The sequence below is a fragment of the Pomacea canaliculata genome, linkage group LG1, assembly GCF_003073045.1.
Source record: "Pomacea canaliculata isolate SZHN2017 linkage group LG1, ASM307304v1, whole genome shotgun sequence".
NCBI classification, from domain to species: domain Eukaryota; kingdom Metazoa; phylum Mollusca; class Gastropoda; order Architaenioglossa; family Ampullariidae; genus Pomacea; species Pomacea canaliculata.
In genome coordinates this window covers 3847113-3870752 of record NC_037590.1, presented here as the reverse complement: position 1 = coordinate 3870752, position 23640 = coordinate 3847113, and the positions used below count along the sequence as shown (strand labels likewise).

At 38.3% G+C, this 23640-nt stretch overlaps 1 protein-coding gene across 5 annotated transcripts in view; it reads right to left on the bottom strand.

Moving 5' to 3' along the window:
* LOC112573597 (dynein heavy chain 3, axonemal-like) overlaps positions 1-23640 on the bottom strand; it is a 107522-nt gene that overhangs the window by 7307 nt on the left and 76575 nt on the right. For all 5 annotated transcript variants that reach the window (XM_025254109.1, XM_025254127.1, XM_025254117.1 and 2 more), the window contains 19 exons: positions 23209-23336; positions 22596-22720; positions 21932-22117; positions 19441-19608; positions 18791-18924; positions 14181-14466; positions 13620-13787; positions 13045-13262; positions 12250-12457; positions 11495-11755; positions 10799-11000; positions 9843-10150; positions 9172-9357; positions 5705-5947; positions 2885-3045; positions 2223-2380; positions 1265-1626; positions 766-882; positions 127-217 (listed from right to left, as the gene is read on the bottom strand). In XM_025254109.1, coding sequence (XP_025109894.1) covers positions 127-217; positions 766-882; positions 1265-1626; positions 2223-2380; positions 2885-3045; positions 5705-5947; positions 9172-9357; positions 9843-10150; positions 10799-11000; positions 11495-11755; positions 12250-12457; positions 13045-13262; positions 13620-13787; positions 14181-14466; positions 18791-18924; positions 19441-19608; positions 21932-22117; positions 22596-22720; positions 23209-23336 — 3710 coding nt within the window. The remainder of the gene's footprint in view (positions 1-126; positions 218-765; positions 883-1264; positions 1627-2222; positions 2381-2884; positions 3046-5704; positions 5948-9171; positions 9358-9842; positions 10151-10798; positions 11001-11494; positions 11756-12249; positions 12458-13044; positions 13263-13619; positions 13788-14180; positions 14467-18790; positions 18925-19440; positions 19609-21931; positions 22118-22595; positions 22721-23208; positions 23337-23640) is intronic.

The window sequence follows — 23640 nt, the reverse complement described above, 5'->3', positions numbered from 1 at the left end:
TTCTTAGGAAATCACAAACCATCACAATCTCTGTGTGCACTCAATAATTTTTTTTTTTAAGCCATCACTAACAAATCCTATGAAGAACCTAATGGGAGACAAATCTGTTGAAACAATAAACCTTACCATTTTGTAGAATGGACACAGGAAAATGTTCTGAGGGATAGCTGGTCAGCCAGAGGCGGAAGTCCTTACTGGTGTTAGCTGGAACTATCACCTACACATTCATCGCTACTTGTACAAATTAAAACTTGATCAATTATACAAAAATTAGAACTACCCTTAAACACTTTGGTGTTTGGAAGAAGCTTAGGAGGCATGAGAATTCTGCTTTGATAAACTTTGCACTCAACACCCACACATCATTCTTACATACAAGGTAGCATAGGGTTGGGGAGCATTCTGAAAGAGAGAGTTGTAGAGATGGAAGCATTAGTCCCCCAAGGAGTTTAAGGATTTCTGGTGAACATTTTGCCTGTGACAGAAACATCAACTGGCATCCGATCAAAGCCTGTTATACCAATATTGGTGTTTGGAGCTATTGAGGAATGGTGAGAATGGGCAAGCTATTCTCATCTCCTGTGTTATACAAACACTCACACATCATTCTTAAAAATGGACTAAATATGAAAACTAACATAAAGAAAAAAATGTTATAAGCATACAGATTGTGAATACTTCTTGCTCACAAATTTAACAACAAAGAAACACATGTTTTGTACAAACATCAAGTATTGCAAGAGACACCAGGATTGATATCGTCACCTCTTCACATAATTTCTCCAGTGATGGCATCCAGCTTGTGGCTAAATGACAGTTCTGAAGCACCACCCATGTACCATCTTTGATGGCAGCATCAATCATGGCTGCTGCAATGGGACCCTGTGCAGATAAAAGGGTAAAGACTGGGTCAGACAGGCAAGAAAAAGATTCCGCTAGTGGGTCAAGTGGCAGCAAATTTTAACACATATTAACAAAATATTATGACTGTACTCAGCAAAAGACTGAGCTTTCACAGTTTTCACTGCAACCAAATATTGAAGTGGATGGGGATGGCGAATCAGTGTTTGATGCTGCTAACAACAAAGACTTGCAATGCAGCCAGCCCTGTAAACAGGTGCCACATGGTGAGAAAGAGTAGCACACTCCAGACAAGATCTAAACCCAGGATAGCTGATTCTCAACAGACTGATGACAAGCACTTAGCATGTATTAGACTGTATAAATGACATCAAAGACGAACAACAGAATTCTCATAACTCACCTGGCCCTGCCCAAGTGAAATAGGTTTGATCTTGTCACTGGTGTACCCCGTGTCAGCACCAAACTTGAGAAGAGCAGCCATGGGGTCAGCGCCAGGAGATAAGATAAAAATTAAAGGTATAAGGCAGTTGGAGTCTGCAAATGACCCCACCAAGTCAAATGTTGGAGGCTCAATGAAGCTATGACCCAGATTTAAGGCTATGAAGTTTTGTGTTGCTGCTACTATTTTGTCAGGACGGAATATGCGCAAAACGACCATGAAGTCTAATCCTTTCAGTTCAGCAAACTGTGAAGGAAGTGTGTATGTCTGTGGAGAAGCTGAGTCATAGAAGTCTCTCCACAGTGCTGTATTGTTCTGTACATCTGCAAGTAAACACAATTCCCATGTGCAAGCACTAATAAGTAAATGGCAAGTAATAGTTACGTTCTACCTTGTCTGAGTAACACTATATTCATCTAAGCATCTATATGTTTACATAATAGGCATGCTTTTTGCAACCAAAGGTGAGTGTTGCTAAAAAGTTTGGTTATAATTTCTTGTTCAAAATACAAAGTGTGCTCAACAAAACAATACTACAAAAAACAATTTCCTTGAAACCAAATTTTGGGCAACAAGTTTTTATCCTTCTTCAGGTGACAATACATGCTAAATACATATTTAAAGTTTCCCACAGCAAAATACAAGTGGATCATGAGCTGATGGTCATCTCTATAGGTGCAAAAATAACAAGCACAATCTATAGGGACCTCTTAAATCCTTGAAAGTGAGAAAATGTGTTTTTCTATACTTCAAATTATTTTTGTATAAATTTAAAACTTTAAATGCAACAAATTAATTATATGAGACAATCATGAGATAGGACCTCAAATAACATCCCAAAGAACATGGAACATGTTGCTGAGTCAGGGACACATCATGTACATCATTCATAAGACCAGTAAAGAGGCTTATTACTTACGATTCATCATGCCAACGAGACCTGGAAGTTTTGAAGCACGAACAATCTCACCCCAGGATTTGTCTCCTAGCCATTCAGGTGCAGGATTAGGATAAGGATTATCCAGAGCTATTCCTCCAGTCAGCAGGAAACGCCAAGCATCTTCTGATACTTTACCTCTGTGAGTACATCAGTTATTTAGCTGAAGAAATTGACTTTCCCACTGTAAAGTCCACTACATTCTTGACACAGTGTTTTTGTTTATACAGACTACTTAACATTAAATCAAACATGTCTTAACCCTACATTTTTCGACCCAACCACACCTCATTCAACTTCTATCACATATATAGTTTGCTTCTGTAAAATACAATTTCCCTTCTAACAAATGCATATATATTCTTGATCACTGTTGGGACTTTCATGATCTCTATACATGGCCTTCATAAATTAGGTATCCCACACATACTACATGACATGCATGCAACCTTCTTTACCTTTAACTTTTGTAATTTAAATGGACTAAAAATGTGATCATATTTTCTTCCTGCATAGAACTAGTTAATACTTGTTATATACCACACTTACAGGTGTGTGTATATACACACACATACACATGTATACTCTTTCTCTCTTATTATCTCTCTCACACACAGTGAGAGAGGAGGGAAATGATCACTTACTTTCCTTTTAAAATTCCAATACATAGGATAAAGGAAAAAAGCAGTTTATCCTTTTCAAACAAGGAGCGGCACACATTGCGATAGATACTATGAGTGAAGTGCTCATTTAAGTTGTGTATACGCTGGTCTACATCATCTGAGGGTGTGCTGTTCATGATGGACTGAATATCAACAGAAAATATCTATGATTTTTATTATCAAATAAATGCTACACATCTAGCAGATTAAATCCTTTATTCTCAAGACTAGCGAACAGGAAGGATGAGCTCTATGTCTAATTGCCTTGTAATGCTTTTATGAATCTATACATTGTGATATATTTTAATATAATACAGTAAAGTGTACAGCAGAATGTATACATAGTGATATAATATTTGAATATAAAAGTAAAATGTACAGCATAATAGCAGCAATGATCGGACAAAACAGCAGGAAGGCACATATTTCTTCCTTGATGTCATGAGGTGACATGACCATACATAGCTATCTTTTTCCTTTGAACAGAGGAAATTGCCTCTCCTGGTTTCCGCTAATACCGCCAGTGAGCAAAGCCTTCGCAAGTAGGATAGCATCATAAAACACATTTGATTTTAGTGCAAGAAAACAAAACCTACATTTCTTAAAATTCACACCACATAAATGTTTTAAAAATGCTCTTTAAAATGGTGAATCACAGATAGTCATCCTTGTTGTAGGTTAATTGATATAAATATTGAAAAATACCAGTGAAAATTTCAATCGCGGGCATTTGCCAAGCCCTAAAGAATGAGTTTCACCACCACCATCCAGACTGCTGATGATGCTGCAGCTTAAGGGGCAACCTCCCTTGGCAACTGCTATGAAAGCACAAGACAAGTACATGTATTCTTGTTGGTAAGGAAATCTGTGTAAGGTACTATGGAGGACCACAATAACAGGCAAAGTAAAATCCAAGATCATCAGAAACTGACATAAATAAACTTTGGGGAAATCTGGGCATGCTGCAATATATGGCAAGTATCCTTGCAAAATACCCTATCAACAATTAAGTAAGCCAGATCAGTATAATGCATTAAAAACCCAACGAAAATTGACAATAGAAGGAAATCAAGACCTAGAAAGAAAAAGAAAACTTGCCATCTGAACCCATTCTAGAAAGAAGAAGAAAACTTGCCATCTGAACCCATTCACCCATGCCTAAAAAAAGACATCAGTCCGGCAGCCAATGCAAGCTACAGAGACAACAAAGTACTTTTAGCAACAATTATCTGATGCGTATAGAAAGCCTAACAACCATCAGCAAACATCCACAGGCCACAGATGACTACCAAAAATACTGCACACTCTTTAGCAGAAATAAAGCATACTGAGAAAGGATGTTGCGGGGCTAAAATTTAAATCACGCTTCCTTTCGGCAAAAAGCATACACATATCTCAAGTATCTAGCTAAAATAGTAGAAGATGATTCAACAAGAATATTCAGAAGAATATTCCTGTGAGGAAAGCTGATTTTGGAAGACTATAATGCCAAATATCAGGTCTGGGGAAAATGAACCACAGACAAGAAGTGATGACAGAAGAAGCAGTTTGGAGTGGCATCCCTTCGCCTAGCAGGTTTGAGGGTGGCGGTTCTGCGCAATTTTTTATTTTTATTAGTTTGTTGTGTTTTTGGTGCCCATTGTGTAGGCCGGTGCTTTTTTTTTGTTTTTTTGTTACGCCGTTGCTGTTGGATTTTCCGTCGACTGACTTCATATCTGCCTAATAATTTCTTCTGAAGGTATTGAAGAACACATTCGGTCCTTTGCTTTAAAAATTTTCATGCAGTTTTCCTCTGCTTTATGATTTCATTGTTAGCAGTAGTCTTCTGATGATTTCAGCTCCGTTGATCTGAGTCTCTTGATCTATTTTGCATTCCTACTGATGAAACAATGGCTTTCTCAGCTGAAGATCTGAACTCAGGGCCACTGACAGCCAGCACAGGGTCCAGCGCAGACAACTTGCTAAAACAAGGAGCTGGTCAAGTCCATAGATTCAAGAGTGACAAGAGGCTAAAGACAGACAAAAGTTATGTTAGACAAACCAGTAACAAAGCATTGTGCTTGTTCAGAATACCAGCTGTCTGATTCTTCACCAGGAAGTAAGCCTTTTGACATCACCACTGGCAGAAAACAAGGTAAAGGTCACTCTCAACATCAGTGTGTCACTGTCATCAGAAGTGATTATAGTGCAGCATCCATTATTATTATGTTTGTGTGCTTTTCTTTTTAGTAAAGCACTTTGAGCCCACCTTTAACAGTGGAGAAAAACGCTATACAAATCAACATATTATTATTATTAAATGAAAATGCAAATATCTCATTACTAAACAGGGGTGAGTCTATCCACATTTCTGTCAGAAGAAGTTTTCTGTGCAGGACCTGCTCACCATCTCTCAAGACAGGCTGCAGTGGTGAGCCTTGTCAGCTGCCCAGTCTATCCATGTACTTTTCACTGTGACTGGTACTAGTCAAGGGATGAATGAAATCCTGCTCATTTATCAAGCCCTAGAGACTTGATGCAAACACCCTCCCTTCTTCCTGAACTGTATTAAGCTGAATTGTGGTGAAAAGATGAGCAGGAAGACTGGTCTTATACCTCAGTTGTCAAAGGATGTAGCCTCCTGAGCTGCAGCACCATTTCCAAGCTGAGAGGCTTACAACCAGGAGAGAAAATTTCTCTTGGTTAAAGGGCTAATAAAGCTATATATCTCCTAGGGTCATGTCATCTGTTTTAGTTTCAAAGAGAGAATTTACTTCAAAATATATATTTTTCACTTAAACTGTATGCAATCAACACACTTGCCTGCAGGTAGAGGTTGATAAACCAGGTGAGAGAATACTGGTACATGGGCTCGATGTTAGCCAAGTCAGAGATACAGAAGAAGAGGATGGATGAGTGTACAGCAACAGGTCTGTAGATGTTGCGAGTCTCATCAATTTCCTTCTCTGTGACTGCAGCAATCTCCTGCTTGACTGAGATCTCTTCAGACAAGACTTTGGATGAAGACAGCATTGTGATAGCAGCTTCATCTTCAAGAATATTCCCCTGCAACATCATCAAATCTCCAGCATAACAGTGACACACAGATTCACAGAGGTCTTTTTCAGCTGCTTTCAATTCAACGTCACGAAAATATTTCATATATAAATGTGACCAGTAGGATGTTTCCCCTTTAACGATTAATGTAGCCAGACTGATCCACTTCTAATACAAGGCTAACTGCACATTGTGGCCAGACCATTGGTTAGTTGCAGATCTTAAAAGCCCTAAACGCCTACAGTCTGTTGTTTTTTGCTGTTCCAGGGAAGAGGACAGAAGTTCCCAAGGAGAATTTTCCACTGCAATTCTAGCTCTTACTCATCAGGTGTGCAATCTAGTCTAATACCTCATATTATGTTTTTTTCCCATGACACACCTGCACTTAGCTGACCTTAGAATCCACAAAAAGACCCTGCTTTTTCCAAAAATGTTCTTTTCCCAGGGGCCTAATGGGATCTGTGGGCATATCTTACACTGCTGTGCTGTTCAGTTGGGTGGAGTGTTTCGACATCTCTTTCAACTCTTTCTCGACTCAGGGCACATTCTAGCACTCTGGAAACTTTCCAACATTGTCCCACTCCCAAAAAAACCTAATCCTAATCAACTGAATGATTTGCGGCAAATAGCACTAACCTCTCTTGTAATGAAAACTCTCAAGAAAATCGTCAAAAATCTCATCTTAAAATCTGTAGGAGTAACTTAGATCCACTGCAATTTGATTATAGGAAGCGGAGGGGTGTTGACGATGCCAAATGGTTAATTCTCAACACACTGTACAAACATTTGGATAAGTCCATGATGCATGCTAGTGTAACCAACATGTCAGTCCCTGATGGTAATGTAGGGGTGGGCTAGTCATATAAGAACACAACAAAGATGGAAATTGCCAAATAACTGTAGATTTTATTCAGAGTTTCACTCAGCGGCTGGCCTACCGTCTCTCCACTCTCACTTCCAAACCAAAAAAGCCTCTCTCAACTGTAAAGCTATACTACTTATACTATCTGCTGTTGAATGTTCCAGAACCACCCCCCCCCCTTTTCTCACGGTCTCGTCATGATCTTTCCCCTGATTTCTGATTTAGATCTTCCACATCAACTGGTTTTGTGGATAGTGGATTTTTTACTTGCAGACAGCAGAGGTTGTATGTAAATAGTAATTATTTTGATACTGTTGTTACAAGGACCGGGTCCCCACAAGGCTGTTGCCTATCACCTCTGTTGTTTATCATGTACACTGACAGCTGCAGAAGTATGGAGGAGAATAGTTTCATCATTAAGTTTTCTGATGATACTGCATTGTTGACTTTTTTGCAGGAACATAAGAAAGATCATAGTAATGCCTTAACAAATTTTGTACAGTGGTATGACAAGAACTTTCTGGGGTTAATTGTAGACAAAGCAAAAAAGTAAATATAGACTTTAGGAGCATCAAAGAGGATTTTGTTGCTCCCAGTGTGATACACAGTAAACCTGTTGAAACTGTTAACTCTTTCAGGTACCTGGAAACTATTTTGATTGCCTGCTCAAATGGAATTTAAACACCAAACACATTGTTAAACATGGCCAACAAAGAATATACCTCCTTTGTAAGCTCAATAGTTTTTCAGTTTGACAAGCAACCTTAGGCCATTTCTACCAGTAGTTCATTGAGAGTATTTTATCTTTTTCATTAGTATCCTGGTTTTACAATCTCCCTGTCCCTGTCTAAGATAATTGCTATCTAACAGAGGGATTTAGCTTCTTTCTGTGATCAACAAATAGTAAGGAAAGCTTCACACATTTTGTCTATACCTGAAGATGTACTAACAAGAGAATTTGTATTATTAAGCTCAGGTAAACGTTATTCCATGCCAATAAGTAAAAGTAATAGACACCTGAAATCGTTTATACCATCTGTGGTCCAACTGCTAAACCTCAGATGAAGTGTCAGTAGTGTGTGTGTGTGTGATGTTGTAGGTGAACATGATTATTCTTGATGTAAGTTTGTTTGTTTGATATTTTATATATATATAACTGTCACTTGCCTTCTTTTTTCATTGCTAATATTTTTCATGTTGACATCTTTTAACGCTGCACTTTGCAACAAACTTTATTCTGACTTTTATTTCTAACTTTACTTTGTAACCAGAGCACCTTCCCAAGTTCAAATTGTCCACTGGGACAAATAAAGTTGATCATTGTCACATATTTCATTTATCTAAGGAATATATAGTTATTTCTTTCCTACAATGAGGACCAACATATAGCATGTGCTCAGTCATACAAAGAAGTATGAAATGCGAAGAAATAACCCCCACAAGCTGTGGTGAACAGGGTTCAGGTGCTGCATTTTGCCAGCTATTTACACACAAAAACTAGGGGGATGAGTGTCTCGTTTACACAGCTGGCCAGATCAAAGGAAGGGAACAAAGTAATGTCAGCGTACATGCTGCCTCCTACAGTCACTCAGGGATGGACCAGTCATGCAAGAAACACAACAGACAGCATTTATGGAGATATTTCTACTTCCATAGAGTAAAGGCATGATGATAACATAGTTCCTTATCACATGGAAAAACTTACTCCTCTTCATGTGCTTTGACCTTGGGCAGTGGCGTTGACCACCAAGCAAACTAGACTGCTGTCACTGGCAAGGCTGTGGGGTGGAGAGGTTGGAAAAAGGTCCATTCTGGTAAAACTGAGTTTATTTATTTGCCCACAAGGAACATGTCTTAATCATGGCTGCCATGCACTTGACCAATACCTATCTGTCTCACACACACACACACAGATGTCACTACATTCACTGCTATATGCCATTTACTTCTTCAATTCCACTAGCTGTGATGATGTGTCAGCCTGAGGTGACCTTATGCGGGGTGCCCACTGATCCTCCTGTTGCTGTTACTATATGAGTGGGTGTGTGCGCACATGTGTGTGTGTATGTTGCCAGAATCTATTCCCTTTAATCTCCTACATAATCTTCCCTCTAGTGTGCTGGCGTGTCATCATACCTATAATTGCCCTTGCGGATTAATAAAGTTGTATTGTATTGTATTGTATCGTATTGTATTGTATGCAATACCCTCATACTCCATGGATATAAACTAGCTTTAGCTCCGTAAAAGCTCTCTGGTGAGTTTTTTGCGCAACTGGCCCATTCCTGAGTAACCATGTAAGAGGAAGCATCATACTGGTTACATAAATTAACAAGTCTGATCATGTTTACTTTCAAAATTGCAGTAGTACCTGTGATGATGACAGAATCTCCAGAATTTGGTCCTCAATCTCTTTCAGCTGCTTTTGATTCTGTGCACCCTCAATGATGAGTTGGTTCTTTTTCTCTTCCAGCTCTGGCTTCTCCTTAGCGGCCACAATACCCAGCAGCTGGTCTTCCAGTCCTTGGGGTGTGATCATAAAGTTTAGCAGGCACACCTGATAAAAAAAGCCTTCAAATTAGTGAGCAATTTAGTCTTCATCACATCCTTGGATTCTAGACATTTAGTTATTAAATATTTTTATAGGCATGTGCTCACCATTAAAGGTGATTCAAATGGAGAAACAAATTAAAAATAAATGAAGTTTATATCATTATAATAATGGAAGTTTAAAAAGCAGATAGCATAATTTGTAAATGTGTTCTCGAATGGAATGATCAAGTTCTGATGTCGTCTTTTCTATTTTATAACATTCTTTGTAATGGACCTTATTCCACTTTTTAGTAACAAAACCCCCCAATCAAAACAGGATAACACCTATACAGACGCTTGAAGGCAATGTTGCTCACTGCAATGAAGAGTAGCCATTTCCTTTATACTTTCATGAAAATATCTATATAAACAAAAGCTAAACAAAAAACTTGAAAAATCCAATCAAGAAAACCTATAATGTCTATGCTGAAAGATTTTTAATGCTCTTACCTTGACTGCAACTTCAGGCAAGTAATGTGGATTTCGTAGCCCAGTGGTGATGTAGAGCTTAAAGTCCTTTGAGTATTCCACCACAGTGTCTCCCAGCTGTATGCATTCCACACCCTGCTGTTTGAAGGTCAGCTTTTGTAAGACTGGATCCAAGAGTGGATCAAGCTCCTCTCCTACATTCTGAAGGAGTACTGGTGTACCGAACTGGATGCAGTTCTCCAAGATCCTTGCAAAATTTGCATCAGACAGCTTGGTGACACTGAGCTGGTTTACCTGCTCTAAGTTTTTGATCCACTTGTTAGCCTGACCTGTGTTCAGTATGTCACATAAGTTTCATTTAAGTTATAAGTCATATAACTCCATGCCACATCATTGTCAACTATAAAAATACAGTTTTTAGTATATAATGTCACTTCTTTCACAGAAAAAGTAATACATGCATCTGTGCACTATAGGGATGCACATGCAATCTTCTGCATTCCAAAATAATGCCTCAGTAAATATGGCAGAGAACTAAGACTTATTTAACACTTTGTTTCTAGTTTCACAACACTGTGAGCCAACATGACATGATGATGATGATGATGATGATGGAGTTTTGTAGAGCGCTAGTATCCGCATCACAAAGATGCGCTCAATGCGCGGTGATCCCAGTAGCACCAAACTGCAGGTCAAATGATAACTTCAAATAAGTGTAAACAAGTGAGTCTTAAGATTTTTCTTGAAAGATGCAATCATGAGGCTACAGATGTGACAATGTCTCTAGATGCTGAGGACCAAACATAAGAGCATGATGCGGGATTTGTGGGTCTGTCTTACAGATCAATTCCATGTCACAGAACAAGGAAACAGAATGTCTAAAAGGTAACCTAAGCATGCCATGCTGTACTTATTTCTTTAATAATAAAACTTCTTAGACTTCGTCACCCCTTCATGCTGGCAGTCTAATGTTTCACCTTGAGGGTCAATCATCAGTGGCCATCGACGAGACTTTGATATGATGATGCCATTGTCCACACTGAAGGCATCAGCAGGTAAGCCAGCAATGTTCCAAGCACGAATAGCCACTGGCTCACCCAGAGTGGCACTAAAAGTAAATGCTTTGGAACATGGTATTTTGTTTTTCTGGCACATAGCACACCATTCCTTGATTATATCCTACAAAATCACAGAAAACACATTCAAAACTGATTATCTTGAGTTTGTTCATCTCTGAAGAACATGATGTTCTGTGTGCTTAGGGTTTAGATAGAATAGTAGGACTTTACCAGATGCCTTAGATGTCACAAGCCTTGCAGATGTGCCTTTTGCACAACAATATCCCAACATTTAACAACATTTAATTTGATGAACACAGACTTGCTCACCAATCAATCCTACCATCTGATTGTCCTGTTGGCCTATAAGCTAGCCTCTATCACATTTATGCCTGTACAAGTGATCTGTTTGAAAAAGGATGTTTTTAAAAATAAAAGATAATTTATCCAACACACTGTACATTCGTATAGCTCCTGATAACACAGCACCTCCAACTGCATGGCTTCACTTGTGCACTTAGAAAACAAAGTTTGAAGATTTGTGTATCTTCGTATCTCTTTCAACAACTTTTGCATCAGAGATTGTCTACCTTTAACTGAACTTTAATAACTTACTTGTCTGAAGTCAACAGTGAAGGCCCCCAGGTAGGCAACTATGCCAGAAGACAGAAGGACATCTCCCAAAACATTGATGTAAAGCTCACCAAGGACTCGAGTATTCTCTGTCCACCTTTCTTCCTCTCCACCAAGTCCTCCAATCAGCTTCTCTGCCCGATCCAGCTTCTTTGCACATAGATCTATGTTGCTCTCTAGCTCTTTCTTCTTTTTTATCATTGCGGCTAATGTAGTATTGAGATTATCCAGCTTATCTTGCACCTAAAAAACACAAGTGTTTACAACTTGCAAATAATCCAGTGTATGTTTCCTGAAGATGCAGTCTTTTTCACATATGTTCATTGCTCATGCATTTTTAAGTAATCTTAACATATTTCTATGGATGGTGGACACATATAAAGACAGATGCAGGCAATCATGTATGGATGTGTGCTCATCTGCATGAAAAAAGTTCTGCTTCTATCTTTGCATGTAAAATAGTGATGCTTTACGCAGTGCAAGTAAAAAATGACCATGGCACTTAACAACACTCACCACCTTTCAACACACTGGAAAGTGTAATGTAATGAAAAAAAAAACCCCTGAATTACTGACACCACATCACCAAAATTTAGGTTATGCCAAGGTTAGGCTGGGTTAGCTTAGCCATATAGGACCTGGTTCCTAGCAGAGCTCAGACAAACTGAGACAAACACATGGACAGAAGACTAATTAAGGATGTGCTTTTTTGTCTTTAAAATTTTCAATAAACTTACTTTCTTCAACTCCAACCGTTTTTCTCCAAGCTTTTTCATTTGGACAGCAAGTTCACCTTCCGCTTCAGCTAATTTTTCCTTTTTGGGAGCAACAATTTTGGCTACTCGGTCATACACATCCATTGCTCGCACCCAGCGACACAGACCTTCACAGGCTGTAGATGCCTTGGCTATAATTGCTGGATCAAACTCAGGGTTTGTCATATACCTGAAACAATCATATCCAGACACATTCCTGGTTTTGTAAAAGTGGTGCAGGTGAGCTTGCAAAATGATTACTAGACTACAAATATAGTAGTATGGATCATGGCATGCATACATACGCATGCACGCACATACACACACAGAGGAACAGATACAGGTTTGGCGATGGGGGATAGTTACTGGCCAGGTTACAAACCATTGACCAAGGGAGAGCGGGAGGGGGTCGAGTAGTGACAGGATGGAGGTTCGGGGTTTTGGAGTCGGGTGTGAAGGTCGGATGAGGAGGGGAGAAGGTGAGGGGACAGCTCAGAGGTGAGAGCTACATTTCATGAGAGCACGGGTGTGTGGTGTGGAGGTTTTTTGCCTTAGCCAGAACCATCGACTAGAGTAAATGTTAGAGTAAAGGACTTGAAACCCATGAAAGTGTTGTGTTTGTTCTTGTGGTGAGATCGGGAAAGCAACCCCCACCTACCCTGTTACACAAATAAAACAAATAAACACTACTAGGCTATAGTCAACAAGAAGCTCATCCACTTATTGATATAAACAAGAAAGAAAACTGTTCACTTGTCTTAAATTTTCCCAACTCACTTTTCACGGATACGCTTCATGACTGCTGGAGCAATATTGTCCTTATCATATTCTTTCAGTTTCTCAAGGAATTTCAAGTCACCAAGGAGTTTCTGAGATGGCCCCCAATAGTCCTCAATCATCTTTCCTGAGCCACCAGGATCAGGTTTGCGCTCAGACTTGATGTTAAACATTACGCACACAGACTCCATCACCAGCTTCACAGCACTTGGAGGGTTCTGAGAAATAATACACTAATGGCATCATGAAGGCAAGTTTAAACAGACCTATTTTATCTTTCACACAAAAAATCCAATAGCTTCCATATAAAGCTTTTCATAAAAATCACATTCTAAACAGATGTAGAAAAGTGATGCTCAATAATTGAAGATTAATAAGAGAAAAGCAACAACAATGTAGGATTAATGATGATGACAACAATAGCAAGGACGAAAAAACAAAAAAGGGCAATGATACTGAAAGCAATGTTTGAAGGAGTTTCCATCACTTCGTCTGCCTTCTATTCTTGTTGTAGTTGAATAAAGGAGTAGTTTTTTTATTTCTCTCCTGGATCTAATCCACTTTCCTTAATATACCTTCATAGATTTGACAAGGGAGATGTCAGACGGCTTGAGTGTATTAAGGGCAGCTAGGGCTGCCTCCAAAGCAGGAATGGCCTCTGCCAGGTCACTCTCACACTCCTCTTTGATGGCTTGTGAAGCTGCAGCAGCCTTATCAGCTACAGCTTCATCTGCAGCTACAACCTACAATGGCAAGTCTGTATTTCAATAAATGTCAAAAAACAGATTCCTCTAGACTGGAATGTGGGATTCTTTTTACTTTATTTCTGAAGGTCCTCTAAATAGCATTAATTACTGTTAAACTCTCTCCCCAGGCTAAACAGAAAGGTCTGTCTAAAAACAAATTAAGCAATACGACATTTGATTTAACGGAGTCATGGTTTTTATGACCGAGACTAACATTAAGAACAGACTATTTTTTTCTGGCAATGTGAGAGTGAGCAAATTCAGGAGCATGGGAAAATAAATACACCAATGATTTTGCATTCATTTGTTGGATGGATTTAGAAAAGAGTTTTCCCTTAATTTTCAACACTTTCTATAGTGTTGTATAGCTATCTGACCATCAAATGTGACCTCTTTCACAGCATCAACATCTTTTGTCTCCTCCTCAATCTTGATCATCATTGAATCTGTTTCTTGTGAAGTCTGTATAAGTTCTGGCTGCAGACTTTGCAACTCTTGCTGCATGACGGCCACTTGTGATGCAGCAAACGCCAGCTTCTCCAAGCCAGTGACATAGCGATTCTTCATCATCCTCACATTCTCCCGCTTGACACTCAACAAGGTCTTGAAGGTCATGATAAGCTCTAGATATGATGTGGGTGTCACATAATTATATCGTCGCAAAATGTCAAGAAATCTGGAAGAATTAAACACAAGAATAATTACACACAATTTATTATGCCTTGTTGTCTGTTGACTACAATAACAACGAGGGATTCTGGTATAGCTCTGTGCTCTGTACTTGTTTCTGCCAGATGGTACAATCTTTTGCTCTTCAATTCAATAACTAAGAGTGAGAATACACTGCTTGCTTGGGTGAAAAATGTTCAAGAAATGGGTGTTTCTTTGGATGTCATTAAAAGACAGATACATTATTTCGAAATGTATTCATTATGAATAGTAATGAGTGTATCTAACAGAAGCTCCACTTCACACTAAGTTTTATGGCTGCAGACAGGACCTGCAAGCTACATCATTCATTTCACAGGAAGGGCTTACACTGATACCCTATGTGAATGAGACTGTCACTGTTACCTCATTCAATGTAAATAATGAAATTTATTCCATGCTTACTTTTATTCAGCAGCTTACAGTTAAAAAATACTCTCTGCAAGTTGAAAATAACATTTCTGCAGGGAAGGTCACTAACTGTAATTCAACAATTAAATGTTTGATTTACAATAATCATGCACCCACTGCTCTCCTCTCCAGTAGATCAGTAGATCTGTTTTGCTACCAGACATATACATGCAGTTCCCCATCATAGTTTAGGTCTGAACTCTACTAGGAACCAGGTCCTATATGCTGTTGACATTTTCCCATGTGTCAAATGCATTAAAATGCCATTTTTAGATGAGCATTTTAGACAAAAAAGAAACCCATCATAATCAATCAACCAAAATGGTCATACTCAGATCTACTAATCAGAATTTTTTCCCCTTTGCCTGAAAGACATGCTCATTAGCAAAAATGAAATGCCCATCTTTTCTGACATAAATAGAATGGCTTTAGCTGTATGATGTGCAATAGGGTGTAGTGAAGTCAGCAATTTTGACGCACATTTAAGGTTTTGACAATTTGATATCTTGATTTCAAAGATTTTGCTCTGTGATAAGCAGAACTCCTTATTACCACAAGAAATGTCCTTCAGTCAGAAAAATAATCTGCTATGTTTACTTGACGTGTTTGGTACTTAAAGCCATTATTTTCTGCATGACCTTTAGTTGTTTTTTTAAAATTTCCTTAATGGATACTTCTTTGTTGTAGATATTGTAACCAACATGTCAGTCCCTGATGGCTATGTAGGGATGGGCTACAAGAACACAACAAAGACGGAAATTGCCGCATAACTGTAGATTTTATTTAATCTCTCTTGGCGGCTGGCCTGCCATCTCTCCGCTCTCTCTTCCAAACCAAAAAAGCCTTCTTCAACTGTAAAGCTACACTACTTATACTATCCCCGTTGAAGGTTCCAGAATCATCCACCCACTTTTCCTACTGTCTCGTCCTGACCTTTCCCAGCCTACATGGTCACCCCAAGTGACTTCATAACTTCTGGTGTAAAAATAGGTCCAGTCGCCAGTAGCCGTGGGTGGACAGTTCAAGGCAGGCTATTACCTACACAGCCAAGCTGAGAAAGGGACAGTCCTGGGAGCTGTCAACCCCCTACCCTCTACAAACAAAGACATAACAGAGTACTCCAATATTTACTGATTATATGACATTATACTATTATAATTTAGCTCAGCGCATTAGCAAGGAACTTAATAATAGGTGACATCACACATAACAACGAGCAAGCAACTTCAGCTGTCGGTCTCAAGAACTAGCTATGTAAACAAGATTAGAAATCATTATGTCAGTGCTACACTGGTCTAGATTGTTCTCGAACATTCAAACTTTATCTCCTTCTGAAACCTTCTGTTTATCTGTGCATGTAGTGTATAAGCACTTCTTGTGTAACAGTGGGAAGCATATTAGTGATACAGTTGTACTAGTGACTAGTGAGACAGTGAGATATCAAGTAACTGAATAGGACAGTGTAATACATCTATTGTTGATGAATAGAACGATGGTAAAACTGTTAAATAGTTTATAAGAATATAATGAACAGCTTAAAGACAAGGGCAGCTTCTAGCCATAGTATCTTTGGTAATCCATTGTCAGAGTGTCCCTTGACCGAGCTTCCAGCTCATTTGCAAGTTGGATGTTATTTTCTGTTTCTGAAGGACAGCAAGTTTACCAGCAACAAGGACATTGTTCCCCAAGTTTCTCAGACACTGATACATCTGTGGACTTGTTGCTGGAACTCAGTCACAACCACAAGAATGTGAAGCTCAAAGTGTCCTGATTAATGGACAAAGCAGCACAAGCATCAAAGCAAGGCAAAGAGACTGTAAAGACAGTAAATTTCATGGAAACTCTGCATCAACTGTTTGACATTGCTGTCTACCATTGTTAGGACCTTGGTGCATGCAAATGTGACAGACATGAAAGTACCACAGTGACAGTGTCAGTTTTTAATGGACCAGAGAACCACATGAAAAATGCAAATTATGAAAAGAAAACAAGTAAAGGAAGACTGAATGAAAGAAAGAGAAGATAAAGAAATCGGAAGGAAGAGGGCAAGTGAAGACAGACGTTTCACCTACAGAAGTGTTTTCAGTAGTGCACACTGAGTTAGAGTCAGCATCCTGCAGTGCAAGTGTAAAAGAGGCTGCTGCTGCTGCTGATGATGATGATGGTAATGCTAATAATGATGATGATGATGATGTTGATGACTGGAGTGATGCTTTCCAACAACAGGACAGGAATATGATATCAATACCAACCAATGCTTTGGAAAGCAGACCGATACAGAGTGCTACATATTGCAGCTGTGGCCATCCTACAGCAACACTGGTGGATAATGGCATTATTAGCTTGGAAGACTCATTACCAACTGTGATCCTCTTCCAGAAATCTACCTGTACAAAATAATCACAGCTATTAGAAGTGGAAGCATCAAAGACGATTTATTGCAGGAAAAGCCTCGACCGCGTCGACTGACAACTGCTAGCAGGATATGTCGGCTGTATGTGGCAACAGTGCAACCAAGTAACCAACTGTATTTCCTGACACAGTTCATTGTCTGCTGCTATAGACCTACATGGTTTAGCATCAAGTGTCATCCAAGATGCACTGGCGGACCAAAACACTTGCTTCAACAAATTAAGCAACAAAGTTTGTTATCATCGGCCTGCAAGGAATATAACATGGCCCATAGTGCAATGGAACACATGCTGGGCCCATCAGGAAAATGTTTTTCTGTTGGTTCTTGGAGATCACGATGAAGTCAATAGAAAGGCAGCAGTGGACATAATAAAGACCATTCACCAAGCAAGCTGGTTGGGTCTCAACAAGCAAGTCAGAGAATTTTGACCTCCCAAACTAAAAAAGAATGCTGGAATAATGCAAGACTTACTGCCATCAATGAAGAAACTCACACTGGAACCACCTCTCAGATAAAGAATTCCAGCAGCTTGTCACTCAGCCCTTCTTCATCTTGCCACTCTCAGGGAGTCCAGTGCTGTGTCAGGACAGTGAGTGAGGCATCAAAATCAATCTATGGGATGGATGCAAGGGATGGTTACATTCGAGCTGTCATCAAGTCAAGAGACCTTACGTCACCATTTCACACTAAGCAAGATTACCGTGATACTAGAAACAAAAACTGGTTTTTGTACTGTTTATAATTATTTTCTGACAGTGCAAGTGTTATCAGAAACTGATCTTTTCTTGCAGTTATTAAACAGAGAACTTTAATAGTTTAAAAAAACATGATTTCTGCATGTTTTTGGGCAAAAAAAGGTGTTCTGCTCATTGCAGATTTCTCTGTTATGCATTTTTTAACAGTATAGCTGGTTGTACAAAACCCCAGATGTGCCTGTTGATCTGTTACAATTCATTGGATGACGCTACACCCTACTGCGCAAGCCTTTCCTTTCCATTAATAGACTATTCTGTTTTCATTTAAGCAGAATAATTTTTCTTTGTGGGATAAGCTTGCTTGTCTCATTCCCTTTAAAGAGCTTAGACAGCTTGATCCTTCCTAAACTATAGTTTATGTACAAGCAGCAATGATAATGTGATCAATTCTGAACTGTGCATAATGTGCAAAAAAAAAAAAGACTGAAATCCTGCTTAAACACCATGGCTAATAATAGGAAGAAGCCAAAGTAACCTAAGAAGTAGATGCAAACTCAGGGAAAGTTTTTAAAGTATTAGACCATGCAAGCTGTCCCTACATCCAGAATATTTAACAAGTGAAACATCTCACTGATGGAGTTATCTAACTGTTCTTGAAAGCGGTCTACATATTTGACATGGTCAATCTATAAGGTGTCTGTCTCAACTCTCTCTACCTAACTGCAATATTTAGCAAAAGATTCAGAATATCTCCTATAAGAGTACTAATTTACCTGAGAGAAAGCATTTGTGCAGAATTATGGAAATGCTTGCAAAGTATAACACAAGCCTCCCGCATCTCCTTTTCCATTTCAAGTTCCATGAGAAATTTGTTTGCAACCATATCAAGGGCATCCTCTGGCCATGCCTGTTAAGCATAGGTAAGTCTACTTTCTTTTAAATGCAACTGCTTTCCTTAAAAAGGTAAGATCCACAAACTAAAATTGCTTTGCAATAATTCAGTTATTGGTAATACACCTGAAGACACCTGTAATGGTGAAAAAAAAATCTAATCTCCACTTAATATAACAAGGAAGGCCTACCACAAGGCACATGCTCGCACACACTTTGCAGAAAGTGCAAACTCTACCATTGTGACCCCTTATTTGTTGTCAGATAGCCCTCTCATGAAAAAAAAACCCCAAACTTTCTCAGTCTCCACGACTGAAGTACCATTGGCTCAAACACCATGCAGTCTGGTGTGAAACCACTGCAGCTGACAAAACTGGCTTGAAACTCAGATGGAGAGTCCCAGTTCATCAGCTTTGTTCTCAACCCCATCAACACAGGAGAGGGCTTCTTCTTGGTATACTTTCGTAGTCTTTTCTGTCTGCTGAAACTGTGCTGAGGCTTTAAACCCCAAGAGCTATGTATCTGTACCCACCTGAAACCAGTCGATAGTACAGCAGTTGATGAGCGAGGGAAACATTCGAAGGCGGTTTCGAAAAGCATCACCAACAGGACTCATTGCAAGCACAATGTGCAAGTTATCCTTGACCTTTTCTATAAAATAATTGTACATGATCAGGGGAGTCGCCTCCATCCTCTTTCCCTGCAAGAATCATGCACAGCACTTACTTCCCTTTACAAACACTTGTGAACAAACAGGGCTATGATTCATCAGATATATAAACTTGTTTGTAAACATTCAAAAAATAGACACCAAATGATCATGATAAAAACAATTATAATTTTGATTGTTATGGACCTACTGTTCACTGTGGATTTTCTAATGACAATAAATACAGAAAAATACTTTAAAAATCAGATTTGAGATTTTTTTAACAAGATACTAATATAATTTCCTGAATAGTAGCGATTCTTTTCTGATTGTAGCACTCAAGCCTTTAGATATTACAATGAACAAAAACAAAAAAAAAAAAAAAAAAAAAAGAAGAGAAATGTAATACCCATGACATTTTGGAGGTATAAAAAGGAATTTTAATTAGTTTTACTTGTCATGTGTATTTACAATTTTAATTTTATTACAATTTTATTTGGGTGTCAGTCTTGTGGTCCACGAGAATAGGCCATCCAGAGGTACTTATTTCTCCTGGTCAGCTATATGTTCTTTCTTTTTGAGTGTGAGACGTAGACCTATTGGGCCAAAATACTTGCCCCAATTGTTTGTGGAAACTCAGATTCATACAAATGTTCCCGTTTTTAAACATTTACTAAAATGATCTCAAATAGCATTGCATTTTTATACAATTTACATTATGTGTAAGATGATTTTGGATTTTCTGTATGAGATAAAATATTTCCTTCATGTAGTAGGTTCACAGAGCAAGATGGGTGGAGAAATAAAAGTCTGAATGAGAGATTCGAGAGGGATTCTCAGTATTTATGTTGCCTGAGGCTGGGGAGTTGTAGAGATTTTATTCACTGTCAATATTTTAAAGTATTTTCGTATGTAACATTTTTATTTGTGGCAGGATTTGTAACAGGGGATGTTGATGGCAAAACAGAATGTATATGCATGTGGTTAATTTACATATTGCATTTATTATTCATTTCTATCATGAGCCAAGGGGATTAATTCATAAGCTTCCGCATGTAAGGAAGAAACATACTGAGATCAGTTTAAGCACTACTTAAGAATTAAAAAAAATAGTTTTGTAAAACATTGTTTCTTATTAGAGACCAATTTTGTCAATGGTCAAACTGGACAGAATTTGGCATAGCAATATCAGGTTTACCACCAAGTGCAGGGTATAAGTGTCTTGTAGTTCCCCTTATGATGTATAGCAAGATGATGCAAGTTATGTTTACCTTAAGGAGAGAAAATTTTTCATTTTCAGTAACGTCTATGTGCCTGGAATCTGATGAGTTACCATAAACTTATTCTTCGTTTCTGTCAGAAAAGAGCTTAAAAATTGTTTTTATTTGTTTTGATTTTGGGGTAAAACAATAAAAAAAAAAATCTGTTTTTAATGACTTTTACAAATGTTTGCAAAGAATAAAAATTATAAAACTATTTGAATGTTAGAAATTAACTTGAAAGTTTATGGTTAGAAGTCAATAATTTTAAGATGATGTCATAAAGTTAGAAGAACATTTATAACTCTGAAGTTGCCAATTGACAATTGTTTAGGCAAGAACAAATAGACTTGACAGGTGACAATAACTGGGCGCTGAGACAGCTGGAATGGGTCGGAGGAATTAAATGATGGCGTCCCAAAAGTCAACAGTTCCCTTCTCCCCAGAAAAGGGAAGGAAGACATTGGTAGTGATGATCATCAGAATATGACAGCTGATTTTTAAAAAAAAATGATTAAAACATGTCTGACGTGTCTGTAAGATTGAGTTGATGCTTGTTTGTTATATTCATTCAAACAGTTTCTTCCACCTATTACCTGCCTAATCATCCACAGGATTTTGTTTCTTTTGCTGCTGCTGCTGCTCTACTAAGATGAAACATTTTTAAAGGTAAATTTGTTCTGTTGAAATTAAGAAAGTGCTTGCTTAATGACTTCCACTGTAGATAATAGGAATACAGCAGAAATCACTGTGTCTGGAGAGGTATTGGCTGGAGTGGCAGGTGCAGGAGCAAAGCTTTAAGATTATTTATGAGAACATTGTGCGCTGAACATGGTTCTATTTTAACTTCATATTTTTGCTTAATTGGCACTGGCTGCAAATTAACACTGGAAATGCCAGGGATGAATCTGAGAATTTACTCAGTTTCCTGTGATTCTTTTTTCTAATAGATTCCTATGATTTTAAAGTCTAATGAATCCAGCACCAAAGTATTTGGCATTATACAAGATAAGCATTGCTGTGTGTTAAAATACTCTCATTTCTACTGCTAGATTTCTTGAAACTTCCTTGAAAGCAGCAAAATTAAATTAAAAATGTCTCACTAGATCACCTACTTCATTTTTGGCTACTGTCTGCATTTTTTCGATGATCTCTGCTTTCTCATCTGCAGCAAAGATGTTTGGTACATCACCAGTATTAAGAATCATGCTGATGTCTTCCATGAATGACTCACTTTTGATTTGAGTGTCAGGAAATAGGAATACCAAACTCTTACCCTCTGTTCCTGATTTCCTAAGCAGCTGTGACATAAACAAGACACAAAGTGTGTAAAATGCAGCTATGATCGACATGCATCTGACATTATTTTCATCCTACAGTTGTAAAGTATTAGTGACAATATATTCTCAAGATCAGACATGTACATGATGCAAAGTTTCTGTCTTGCAGTTGTAACAAGTACCACAAACTGATTAGCAGTTTCTTGGATAAATGGCCAAAAAGCCTCTAACACATAAAAAATTGTAAGTTGTCTCTATCTACTTCTAAATCTAAATGATATTTTAAATTAAAAAAACTTTTATTTCCTTCACATGCAAGATGCAGAACTTAGTATAGCCTCAAATGAAAGTGGAAATTTTCATTCATCCAAAATCTTTCACTGCTTAAAGAACAGAAGCCCGTATTTCATGATAATTGTCTACTTTGGTGTTTCAAAATGTGTCGGTGAAACACATTTTAACTAGCTAAAGATTAAGGAATAAAAGAACAATTTCTTACCCTTTTTAAATCGTCTCTCCAGTCATTCACATCATATGTACGAGTGATCTCAATCTGGAACAACTCATAGTCAGCCATGAAAGAAGCTAACTTTGCTGCACTTTGGCGACCAGAACCTCCGACGCCTAAAGAAAGTTTCTGATTATTTTTTTACTCTCAAAACATCCAACAAAAATTATCACCATACCATTTTTTTCATCAAAGCATCTCTATTTCAAAGCAGAATTGTATTCATATATAGTTGGAATTTGTCCTTAATATTAATTGAATTACAGCCTACCTGTACTCGGTTTTGCTATTTTCCATCTGGGTCTTAATGACTCTCCTCAGTGTTTCATGACATTTGCCATGTGACTTTTTCCCCACATAACCTACTATGAGTTGCATCATGGGGCATGTATAGCACCTTAAGAGCTGGGACAGCTCCCTTGTCTGCCAGACAAGAGCCACTGTCACACTCCTTATCAGTATCATGAAGCTATAATGCTTATCAAGCCCCTCACATGTAGGATAGTCATCATTATTACTTCACACTTTTAACTGCTCACAGAGTTAAACACTCATGACAATTTAATTGGTCAAAATAATCAGATGATCAAGAAGCAAGACCTACCAACAAGAAGGGCATGGCCATTAGCTTGCAGCAGAATCCGGGAGACACGAGAGATGTGTTCAATGGCAAATTTGAACATGACAAATGACATTGGTGTTTTGCTCACAGTGTTGTATTCATCAAGATAGCTGTTGACAGATCTCAAGTGAATTATCATGAGAATGCAGACAATGCATGAACATTTAACAATATGGCAAATAGAAATTCAAGATGTATCATTTTCTTATGTATTGTCAATTGGCTTAAACAATTCTGCCAAACATGAGGAGCTTCTCACAAAGGATGATAATGAAAACATGCTTGAATTCATTCAGACCACTCAAGATAAATGAGTAGGGAAGAAAAAAAAAAACCCCAAAGGATCTTACTGCTCTGTGCTAAAGAGTCTGGGAACGTAAAAAATGTCCCAAGAAATATGCAGTCACTAGCCTT